Raw genomic sequence first — 12,551 nt, 5'->3', positions numbered from 1 at the left:
ACATATATTTTTTAATTTCTTCTTTGATTTCATCATTGACACATCAGTTGTTTGGTAGCATGTTGTTTAAACTCCACGTGTTTGTGGTTTTTTTTCCCAGTTTTTTTCTTGTAATTGATTTCTAGTTTCGTACAATTATGGTTGGAAAAGATGCTTGATATGAGTTTAGTTTTCTTAAATTTATTAAGACTTATTTTGTGGCTTAACATGTTATCTGTCCTGGAGAACGTTCCATGTGCACTTGGAAAGAATATGTATTCTGTTGTTTTTGGATGGAATGTTCTGTATATATCTATTAAGTCCATCTGGTCTTATTGCTTCCTTATTGATTTTCTGTCTGGATGATCTATCCACTGATGTAAAGGGGGTGTTAAAATTCCCCACTATTGTTGAATTACTGTCAGTTTCTTCCTTTACATCTCTTAATCTTTGTGTTATGTATTTAGGTGCTTCTATGTTTGATGCATAGATATTTACAATTCTTATATCCTCTTGTTGGATCAGTCTCTTTATTGTTATGTAATGCCATTTTTTTTTTTAAAGATTTTATTTATTTATTTGACAGAGACACAGCGAGAGAGGGAACACAATAAGGGGGAGTGGGAGAGGGAGAAGCAGGCTTCCCGTGGAGCAGGGAGCCCGATGCAGGGCTTGATCCCAGGACCTGGGATCATGACCTGAGCCGAAGGCAGACGCTTAATGACTGAGCCACCCAGGCGCCCTTGTAATGCCATTTTTTGTTTCTTGTTACAGTCTTTGTTTTGAAGTCTGTTTTGTCTGATAAAAGTATTGCTACCCTGGATATTTTTTTTTTAGTTTCCATCTCTTCACTTTCAGTTTGTATGTGTTTTTAGGTCTGACGTGAATCTGTTGTAGGTGGCATATAGATGGGTCTTGTTTTTTTTCATCCACTCTATCACCCCATCTTTTTTTTTTTTTCTTTTTTAACCCCCTGTCTTTTGATTGGAACATTTAGGCCATTTATGTTTAATTATTATTATTTTTAAAAATTTTTATTAACATACAATATGTATTATTTGTTTCAGGGGTACAGGTCTGTGATTCATGAGTCTTACACAATTCACAGTGCTTACCATAGTACATACTCTCCCCAATGTCCATCACCCAGCCACTCCATCCCTCCCACCCTCCTCCACTCCAGTAACCCTCAGTTTGTTTCCTGAGATTAAGAGTACATTTAGAGTAATTATTGATAGGTATGTACTTATTGCCATTTTCTTTATTGATTTCTGGTTATTTTTGTAGTCCTTCTCTGTTCCTTTCTTCTCTTGCTCTCTTTCCTTGTCATTAATAACTTTCTTCCGTGTTGTGCTTGTCTTTATTTTTTTGTGTATCTATTATAGGTTTTTGGCTTGTGGTTATTAGGTTCCTATATAACATCCAAGTATATAGTAGTTTATATTAAATTGATGATCACTTAAGATCAAACACATTCTAAAAGAACTTCATTTTTACTATCCTCTGTCCACCTTTTCTATATATGTTATTAGGTTTTACATCTTTTTTTTTTTTTTTTTTTTTTTAAAGATTTTATTTATTTATTTGAGACAGAGAGAATGAGAGAGAGAGAGAGAGCACATGAGAGGGGGGAGGGTCAGAGGGAGAAGCAGACTCCCTGCCGAGCAGGGAGCCCGATGCGGGACTCGATCCAGGGACTCCAGGATTATGACCTGAGCCGAAGGCAGTCGCTTAACCAACTGAGCCACCCAGGCGCCCTAGGTTTTACATCTTTTTATTATGGGAGTCCCCTTAACTAACTTTTTAAAATATAGTTGATTTTATTACTTTTGTTGTTTGACCTTTATACTAGCTTTATAAGTGATTGCTCTACTACCTTTACTGTGATTACTTAATGAAATTTTTTTATTTTCATAATTTTCTTCTAATTACAGTCTTTTTTATCCACTTAAAGAAGCCCTTTAACATTTCTTGTAAAGGCCAGTTTAGTGGTGATGAAATCCTTTAATTTTTGTTTATTTGGGAAGCTCTTTATCTTTCCTTCAATTCTAAATGATAACCTTGCTGGGTAGAGTATTCTTGGTTGTAGGTTTTTTCCTTTTAGCACTTTGAATATATATATCATGCCTCTCCCTTCTGGTGTGCACAATAGTTTCTGCTGAAAAATCAGATGATCACCTTATGGGGTTTCCTTTGTGGGTAATTATTTGCTTCTCTCTTACTGCTTTTAAAATTCTTTATCTTTAATCTTTGACATTTTCTTATTATGTGTTATGGTATGGAGCTCCTTGGGTTCATTTTGTTTGGAACTCTCTGTGCTTCCTGAATCTGGATATCTATTTCCTTCTCCAGGTGAAGGAAGTTTTCAGCTGTTATTTCTTCAAATAAGTTTTCTGTCCCTTTGTCTCTCTCTCTCTCTCAGCTTCTTCTGAGACCCCTATAATGCAAATGTTTGTTTGCTTGATGTTTTCGAAGAGATCCTTAACCTGTTCTCATTTTTTAAAAAAATTCTTTTTCCTTTTTGCTGTATGGCTTGGGTGCTTACCATTAGTCTGTCTTCCAGATTGCTGATCTGTTCTTCTGCATTCTCTAATCTGCTGTTGATTACCTCTAGTGTATTTTTCATTTCATTTATTGTATTCTTCAACACTGGTCCTTTTTAATATTTTCTCTCTCTTTGTTGAAGTTCTCACTGACTTCATCCATTCTTCTCTCCAGTTGGTGAGCATCTCTATTCTATGATCATTAATTTTTTTTTTTTAAGTTTGAAATGTTTAGCAGATAGCTTGATTATCTCTGTTGCAGTTAGTTCTTTTTCTGAGGCTTTGTCTTGTTCTTTCATTTGAAGCATATTCCTCTGTCTTCTCATTTTGCTTGACTGCCTGTGTTTGTTTCTATGAATTAGGTGGAACAGATATTTCTCCTAAACTTGAAGGAATGATCTTGTGTATGGTCATCCCCTGTGTAGCTGCATGTGCTTGGTTACTTTGGCTGGCTGGCTGAAGTTGTAGCTGGTGGTCCTGGGGCACTGTGTGCTGGGGTGCCCTGGTGGGATGGCCTGAGCTGAAGTGGGTGTGGGCTGGGGTGGTCCTAGGGCTCTCTACATAGAGGGTGCCCCGGCAGGACCGCTGAAGCTGAAGTAGGTGCAAGTTGAGGTATGCTGGGATGCTCTGTACAGGGGTGCCCTGGTGAGTTGTCTGGATCCAAAGCAGGAATGGGCTGGGTGGTCCCCAGGCACTGCACAAAGTACCCTGGTGAGTCATCTGGAACCAAAACGGGTGTGTTCTTGGGGGGCTCTGCATCGGGGGTGGCCTGGCAAATTGTCTGGAGCCATAGTGGTGTTTTGGGGTGGCTTGTGCCTGTGTCACCTTGGCAAGACAGCTAGCCTTGTAGGGGGTAGCCGACCAGAGATGTGGTGTGTGTTGTGCTGAGGTCACATGGGTGGGGTGTCTAGGGCTGGTGTGGGATGGGGCCTGGGGCTTATTGAGGTGATAGGCCAGCAAGGGCACTAGGACCCTGCTCCTGACCATGCTGTCAAGGTGGAGGGAGAATGTAAACCTTGGCCCCTCCAACCTGGAGAGAGTTCCAGCAGCTTCCCCATCATTTGGTGGAGTTCTAGGGCTGAATTTTTTATAATCTAGTTACTCTTTTAAACCACGGCCTTTTTTCTCTGCCTCAGGGAAGATGAATCTGCTTATGGTCCCTCAGTAGTTTCTGTCCCTAATGCAGTTCACGGTGACAGGTGGGGGTTCCTTTCGTTACCCTATCTCTGTTTCTCTTGCCGTTGTCTATGTGGTCTCTCTGTCTTTTGTTGTGCAGAAGCTGTTCAGTCAGCTCTCAGTTCTTCAGGAGGAATTGCTCTATAAATAGATATGATTTGGTGTGTCCTGTGGAGGTGGAAGTTCATTGCCATCTTGGACCAGAAGTGCTAGGCTTTTTTTAAGCACACACATCGGAAACTTTCCAGCCTTCATCATAACCCAGTTCCAAAGCCACGTCCTTATTTTAGGTACTTTTTACTGCACCACTCCATTTCATGGTAACAAAATCTGTATTAGGATTCTCCAGAGAAATAGAATCTAGAAAGAGATTTATTTTAAAGAATTCATGCATGTGATTACGAGGGCTGACAAGTCCCTAGACCTACAGTTGGGCAAGCTGGAGACTTAGGATAGCTGATGGTATAGTTTAAGTGTGAGTCTGAAGTCCTGTGAACTAGGAGATCCAGTAGTGTGATTCAGGCTCAAGCCTTCTAGCCAAGGGTAGTAGGCTTGAGACTTAGGAATAGTTGATGTCCCAGGTTGAAGGCAGTCAGGAAAGAGGGATTCTCTTATTTGGGAGAGGGTTAACCTTTTGTTCTCTTCGGACCTTCAGCTGATTGGATCAGGTTCACTCACATTAGGGAGAGGAATCTCCTTTAATCAGTCTATTGATTTAAATGTTAGATTCATCCAAAAACACCTTCATAGAAACACTCAGGATAATGTTTGATTTAATATCTGGGTACTTTGTGGCCCACGCAAGTTAACAGGTGAAATTAAGCATTGCAAGTCACATTTCCTACTTTTTTGTGTCTGGTTATTTTGGATTTATGTTGGATAGTGTGAATTATATAGTGTAGGAAATTTGGATTCTGTTATATTCCTCCAAAGAGTGTTAATTCTTTTGGCTTAGCAGGCAGTTAATTTGGCTGAACTCAAACTCTGAACTCTTGTCTCCTCTTTGATGGGCAGCAGATGAAATCTTTGTTCAATTCTTTTATCCTTAGCGGGGCACTGGGAGTTGTTCCATTCATATGTAGTTCAGGAGACTGCCACAGATTTGGGCTAAGTTTACTGGCAGAATTTGAGACTCGCCTTCTGTGGCTGGCTCTTTTCTGGGAGTTAATATAGTTGATTCTAACTCTCTCCTCTAGTCTGATGGTGTATTTGAATTATAATAGTTCATTTATCTCATTTTCTTACAAGGTAGTTGCTTGTTCTTACACTTTTCAAATTTCAATGTAATGAATAGAAGCATATTTCTTTTTTTAAAGATTTTATTTATTCACCCCCCCAAATTAATTAATTTACATAGAGTGCACACGAGTGGGGTTGGGGTCAGAGGGAGAGGGAGAGAGAGAATCTCAGCGTAGAGCCTGATGCAGGGCTTAATCTCACGATCCTGAGATCATGACCTGAGCTGAAATCAAAAGTTGGATGCTTAACCAACTGAGCCACCCAGGTGCTCATAAGATTTTATTTTTAAGTAATCTCTACACCCAGTGTGGGGCTTGAACTCACAACCCTGAGATCAAGAGTCATATATGCTCTAACCGACTGAGCCAGCCAGCCACCCCTAGAAACATTTCTATCTTATAATTGGCTATAGGTTTTTGTTTTGTTTTGTTTTGTTTTTACTGCTTTCTTGATGCTTTTTGGGAAAATTTAAATATGTTAGAAATGTATAACTACAAAATATAAATAATACCTTTTGCCTCGGTTATATTTAGTTTTCTAACAGGCATTGGGCAGTGGTGGGCCCACAACTCCTTAACTTTTATTTGTCTCTTTCATTTTTAGTAAGCCTTTGCCTTGTAATATCTGACATCCTTTTACACTTTGTTATATGTAGATTAGTGTTGAAAGTGGAGTTGATTAATAATACAGCTTTTTCTGTATTTCTTTTTTCCCCATATGATGGAATTATTGTCTGGCTTCTTTTTTTTTTTTTTTTTTTCAGTTTTATTAAGAAATAATTGACATACATAGCTATGTAAGTTTGAGGTGTACAGCATGATGGTTTGACTTACACTTGTTGTGAAATGATTACAACGATAGATTTAGTTAACGTCCATTATTTCATATGGATATAGTAAAAGGAAAAAAATTTCTCCTGTGATGAGAACTTTTAGATCTACCCTCTTAAGTTTCCTACGTATCAGATAGCAGTGTTAACTATAGTCATCATGTTGTATATTACATCCCTAGGACTTATAACTAGAAGTTTATACCTTTTGACCACCTTCCTCCAGGTGTACTTCCCCTTACCCCCTGCCACTGGTAACCACAAATCTGATCTCTTTTTCTATGAGTTTGGTAGGTTTTTTGTTTGTTTTAGAGTCCACATATAGGTGAGATCATACAGTGTTTGTCTTTGTCTTATTTCACTTAGCATAATGCCTTCAAGGTTCATCCATGTTGTTGCAAATGGTAGGATTTCCTCTTTTTTTATGTGTATCATAACTTTATCCTTTCCTACTTTGATGGTTACTTAGGTTGTTTCCATGTCTTGGCTATTATAAACAATGCTTCTGTGAACATGGAGGGTGCACATATCTTTTTGAGTTAGTGTTCTTGTTTCCTTTGGATACATTTCCAGAAGTAGAATTGCTGGGTCATATGGTAGTTAAAAAAAAATTTTTTTTGAGGAACCTCCGTACTGTTTTCCATAGTGGCTGTACCATTTTATAGTCCCACCAGCAGTCCAGAAGAGTTCCTTTTTCTTCGTATCCATGCAGGTGTTTGATATCTCTTCTTTTTGATGGTGGATCTGGCTTATTCTTTAGCCTAAGTAGGGCATTAATGACATTTTTGGGCTGTGTAATTCTTTGTTGTGGAGGACTATCTTGTGCATTGTAGGACGTTTAGAAACATCCCTGGTCTACCATCTACCCATTAGATGCCAGTAACCCCCCTCCCCCCAGTTATGACAAGCAAAAATGTCTCCTTGGGGGCAGAATTACCAAGCTCAAGTCTAATGAGAAAAAAACCCAGCTAAGTTATATAGACTTTTTTGTGTTCTAATTATACTGTGATGTTCACAGGTAAATAGTTCTTGTAAAGAAGATGACTCTAAACAGAAGCAACCAAACAAGAAAAAGAGGATCATCTATGATTCAGGTAATATTTCTTCTGGAGAGCTTTAAAGTTTTAAAATAATTTTATATCCCTCAGAACTGTGTTTTCCAAACTGATGTTCTGAGATACACAGCTCTCTCTGATGTTATAATAGGTCCTGTGAGGAGAGGGCTCTATGCTCAAAGTTGGGAACAGTTTTATTATACTGTAGAACTTATCAGAGCTGAAATGTGGTAATGTATTAAATGTGTTTGTTCAAGGGGGTATATAATATACGTAGCATGTCTTAAACTTACTTTGAATATGGCATATTTATTTTTTAAAACTATTCATACTACTCTTGCAGCTGAGCTTCTTGGAAACTGAATTTGAAAAATAGTGCTTAGGATATTGCTTTAGAAACGATCTAAAATTTAATTTTTGTGCTTTTAATCTGGTGTTTTGTTGGATTTAAAATGGAACAAGCACCATATAAAATATTTGAATATACTTTTAAGATGGGGAGTGTGTATTTTTATGCATGCCTTTTATGATATGTTAAAATAATGGTAGAATCTGGAAAGTTTTAGATTTTACTTTTGTGGAGAAGATCCATCTGGTGTGAATTCTTAAAACTAGAAAGGTAAACTAAGGAAACATTTATAGATTGTTAGGATTTCACAGTGATAGCACAGATTCTGACTCCATCCTAAAAATACTTGAGTGTTTATTGTGAGTCTTCTACTGCTGTATATTGTAAGGAATTTGAAATAAATACACATCCCCATTCCCTGGGAGTTTGTGTCTTTTGGGAAACTGGAAATTTAATTACTTGATGCAGTTTAGAATAATATGAAACAGGATTTATAAATGCATGGTTCAGAGGAAAAGGAAGGACACTAAAGTTTATGAAACTTCTATTTTTGTTTTACTTTGTCTTGGTTTGTATTTAAGTGTCTTGGGTGGTTAGGTTGTGGTAGACCAGTGCTCCCAAAGATGTCCATACCCTAATTCCTAGAACCTGTGAATATGTTAGGTTACATGACGAAAGGGAAATTAAAGTTGTAAGTGGCATTAAGGTTGATAATCATATGACCTTAAAGTAGGGAGATTATCCTGGATTATCTGGGGGTGGACCCATTGTTTTCACAAGGAAGGTGGAGGCAGGAGAGAGAGATGGAGAGAGAGAGAGAGATTAACTGTGAAGAAAGTCAGAGAACCAGAGAGATGGCCGCATGAGAAGGATTTTGCCTGATGTTGCTGGCTTTGAAGATGGAGGAAGGAAGCCGTAAACTAAGGAATGTTAACAATCATTAGAAACTGGAAAAGGCAGGGAAATGGATTTTTCCCTAGAGTATCCGGAAAAGAGTCATAGCCCTGCTGACACTTTGATATTAGCCCATTGAGACCCATATGGGATTTCTAACTTCCAGAACTATAAGATAATATATTTATGTTGTTTTAAGCCACTAAATTTGTGGTGATTTGTTATGGTAACAAAAGAAAAGTAAGACAAAGGTTTAACACAAGTAGAAGTAACCTGTGAGAATTCACAGTAAGAGTTTTGCCTTGAAATGGGCCTTGAGGAATTGGTTAACAATAATCACTTTAAAAACACACTGTATTTTACTATTTCTTTTGAGAGTTTTGTTTGATTTTCCTCTCATGTACAGATTCAGAATCAGAGGAGACAGTGCAGGTAAAAAATGCCAAAAAGCAACCAGAGAAATTGCCATTGTCTTCTAAACCTGGTAAAATTCTACGCCAGGATCCTGTTACATACATTTCAGAAACAGGTAAGGTATTGAATATGTTTATTGTTTTAGAGAGGAGTAGTGTGTGTTATGTTCTTGAGCTTCTCACTGGTGTCTGGATGTACTGCTTTCACTTTGAATTTCTGTTCCTTTTTTGCGTTGTTCATTTATATTTATCAGAGGAAGGCTGTAATCATTATCTTTGGCATTTTCTGTGGGTTAAGGGCCATTGTAAGGACCAATTACAGGGGAATTGGCCTTGGGATTTTTTTAAGGTGTTCTTTTTTTTTTTTTTTAAGATTTATCTATTCATTTTAGAGAGAGAGAGAGTGAGCGCATGAGCATGAATGGGGTGGGGGAGGGGCAGAGGGAGAGGGAGAGAGAGCATCTCCAAGCAGACTCCCCACTGAGGGCATAGCCTGATGTGGGCCTGATCCCAGGACCCTGAGATCATGACCCAGTCTGAAACCAAGAGTCAGCCATTTAACCGACTGAGCCACCCAGGTGCCCCTATGTGTTCTGTATTGAATAAAATGAAGTTCTATCTTGAATCATAAATTAAAATATTATTGGTGTGTTTTAAAACTTCTTTTTTATGTAAGTTTTTTTATCTTGCATTCTAAAGTCATAATAAGCTAAGTATATAACGGTTATTCATATTTGTGATTTATAAAATCTAGCACAGGGGCGCTTGGGTGGCTCAGTCATTAAGTGTCTGACTTTGGCTCAGGTCATGATCTCAGGGTCCTGGGATTGAGTCTGGCGGCGGCTGTGCACTCAGCAGGGAGTCTGCTTGTGCTTCTGCTCCTTCCCTTGCTCATGCTCTCTCTCCCTCAAAAAAAATAAAATAAATAAAATCTTTAAAAAGATATATAATCTAGCACAGATGTGACCTGAATTCCTTGTATTCTCTTGTGACACTAAAGACTTTAGCGCTGACTTTTTAAAAGATGATTATTTTTGTACTTAAATTTATTTGTTTGATCTGTTTTGAGTGGTCAAAAAGCAAAAGACACATAAATAATTGCACACTAATCTTAAAATGGTAAAATAGTATAAATGATTGTTTCATAGAGAGTATTCATTTATGGTGAGGAACTCTGAAGTGTCATCTGAGGAAGAAAACTCAGATGCATTCATTGTAAAGTCCTTTTGATTCTGGCATTGTTAACTACTAGAGGAGACCATAACAGGAATGAAAGGTTAGATGTAGTAATCTTCAAATTCACAGGGCCTGTTGAATCGGTTCCTGCATAGAAATGTTTGAAGGGGCCATGAAAGCATCTCATAGGTTACTGATTTGTTTATATTGAAGAAAACCTCTGAAACCATAATTTTTAGCACTCTGCTACTTGTATTGCTAGTGAAGTGAATACACATGGTTTGAAGAGATGGTAAAAGCTACATAATTATTTTGGTACAGCATATTACAGCTTATATTCAACAAACATTTATTGAGTGTTTTTTTACATCCCAGATACTAGGAACTGGGGGTGCAAAAGATGACCAAAGACTCCCAAGTACGTGGAGTCTCTTGAGGCAGCGATAAGTAGTCAGGCAGAGTGCTTGAAGGGTCCGATTTGATCTGGCTCTTGAAGGATGAGCAGGTGATGGAGGGAAGAACATGTCAGTTTAGGGGGATGGGATTATTTAAGGCACAGCATCCAGCACAGGGATTGGTATGTTCATAGGACACAGAAGAGACTGCTTGCCCACATGATGAGGAATGGTGGGAGGTAGGATGAAGGAAGACCTTGAAAGCGAGGCAGATGAATTTAGACTTAACATAGCAGGGAAAAGGGAACCATTAAAGTTTTTGAAGAGTTATGGAATGATGAAAGTATTTAAGGGTGATTACTAGATTGCTAGTGTTCAGGGTGGGATGGAGAATATAGAAATTGTAATGAGGGAAGTGAAGCATTTAGTAGGAGTGAAGTAATGAGAGATGTAAAAAGTTTGCAATAGTAAGGGACTGATTTATAAACATTTTTGAGAAATGAGTTACAAATTAGGTATTTGGGTTACCTATGGTACTATTACTAGGATAATTGGAGAATTGATGTCATTAGCATGTTTAAGGTTTTTTGTTGTTTATTTAAAAAAATTCTTGAATACTATTTTATTTTTATTTATTTATTTATTAAAAAGATTTTATTCATTTATTTGCCAGAGAGAGAGAGAGAACAAGCAGGGGGAGTGGCAGGCAGAGGGAGAAGCAGACTCCCTGCTGAGCAAGGAGCCTGATGTAGGACTCGATCCCAGGACCCTGGGATCATGACCTGAGCCGAAGGCAGGTGCTTAACCGACTGAGCCACCCAGGCATCCCTATTTTCTTTTGTTTTTTTAAGTAATCTGTACACCTGACGTGGGGCTTGAACTCCCAACCTTGAGATCCAGAATGCTCTACTGACTGAGCCAGCCAGGTGCCCCTTGTTTTTTTTTTTCAATAACAGCTTTATTGAGATATACAGTTCACCCCTAAGATTCTAATATTACTGGAATTTGCAGATATAGGTCAAAGTTTTCGGAGATATGAGTAACAATAAAACTTTACTTACATGTATGGGCTGTTACTTGAGAGTGTGCAGGTACTCAAAGTAGATAAATTGGTCGGTAAGTAGGGAATGAAACAGGAAAGAAAAGTCCTTGTGTTGTAGAAGGAACCTGAGCCTGGAAGGTCAGAAGCCCTGCCTGAGGGTCCATCCTTGGTTCCCATCTAACAGATCTTTGAGTCTGTCTCACTTTCTATAAAGCAGAAACACTAATGGAATAGGCTTGTTGTGGAGACTTACTGGAATGATGCATAGGAAAGGGCCAGACCCAGTGCCTAAAGCATATAAAAACAGGCAATCCAAAGGAAAAAAGAAAAAGCAAAACAAAAGAAGCCCACAGATGAGCTTTGTAGCTTCTCAGAGACATTTATTTGATAAAGTTGTTCAAATGATCAAAAACAAAATGTAGGTGACGTGGACGTATTTTCTGTAAACTTTTTGGTAAGCTGAGATATTTCTTCATTATGGCAGAAGCAGACTGACTCTTTAACCTTTTTGTTCTATTGCTAAATATCTGCTCAGGCACATTGTGCAAATGCACTCTTCTATTAAGAGATCCCCCTCTGAGATCTGGCCACCTTTGTGAAGTTTTGAATATGTGGGAGGGATACTAGAAACAGTATGGTGATAGGTTTATTATGGAACTGAAGGTGGTGTGATCAAGCTTTCCAGTGACACCCTGGAAACGTCAAAGTTAGTGTGCAGACAGCTGTGGCCTTCAACTGTGGATCAGTTGGCTATCCTTCTCTTGTGATTTTAGGTACACAGAAGGGTCAGACAATTTAAGCTCTGATCACAGATTTTCTTTAACATGGGATCGTTTATTTCAGACTAAGTATTTTCGAATGTTATTTTCTGAAGAGATATCCAGCACTTTATCTGAAATTTCTATGAACATTATCAGTGTTTATGTCATTCTGCTGGTGGCACGTACATGGGAAAGTGAACATTGTCCCCTTTTTGTAGCTGAAAATCTTGGGGTGCGTTGTACCTAATAGGATGTTCAGTATTAATTACAGTATTCTCTTTTTTTCTTAGAATTAAGATATAGGAAAAAGCTAGTTCTTTTCTTGCCTGTATTTATCTTCTCATACTTATTTATTCCTTGAAATGACAGGTGCGTGGGAAGAAAAATAAGCCCTTTTTTCTTCCCATCATAAGAGAATGAACTGTTAAAAAGAAGTCCATAATAAAATCAGAAATATAAAGAGTTTTAAGAAAGGTGCAGCTTCTTGAAATTAATAAGCTGGAAAATTCACCTTAAAATAATTTTTAAAAATGATTTAGTTTTTTTTAAAGCTAAAACTATAGTTTTTCAGTAGTGGGTCATGAATAAATATTCACATTATAAATGTAAATATTTACATTACTAGTATCAGGTTAAATAGAATATTTGTGGTAATAATAATTTCAAAATAAAAATCCTAACCTAAGATTGTATTGTTGAT

At 37.8% G+C, this 12,551-nt stretch overlaps 1 protein-coding gene across 6 annotated transcripts in view; it reads left to right on the top strand.

The window, feature by feature from the left end:
- The window catches only part of RFC1 (replication factor C subunit 1), an 84,587-nt gene that overhangs the window by 20,783 nt on the left and 51,253 nt on the right, over positions 1-12,551 (top strand). For all 6 annotated transcript variants that reach the window (XM_036112238.2, XM_036112198.2, XM_036112227.2 and 3 more), the window contains 2 exons: positions 6,785-6,860; positions 8,471-8,593. In XM_036112238.2, coding sequence (XP_035968131.1) covers positions 6,785-6,860; positions 8,471-8,593 — 199 coding nt within the window. The remainder of the gene's footprint in view (positions 1-6,784; positions 6,861-8,470; positions 8,594-12,551) is intronic.

Source organism: Halichoerus grypus, chromosome 3 (assembly GCF_964656455.1).
Source record: "Halichoerus grypus chromosome 3, mHalGry1.hap1.1, whole genome shotgun sequence".
In the NCBI taxonomy this organism is placed as follows: domain Eukaryota; kingdom Metazoa; phylum Chordata; class Mammalia; order Carnivora; family Phocidae; genus Halichoerus; species Halichoerus grypus.
Note: the sequence above shows the minus strand (reverse complement) of the source record. Positions and strands in the feature narration are given on the sequence as shown.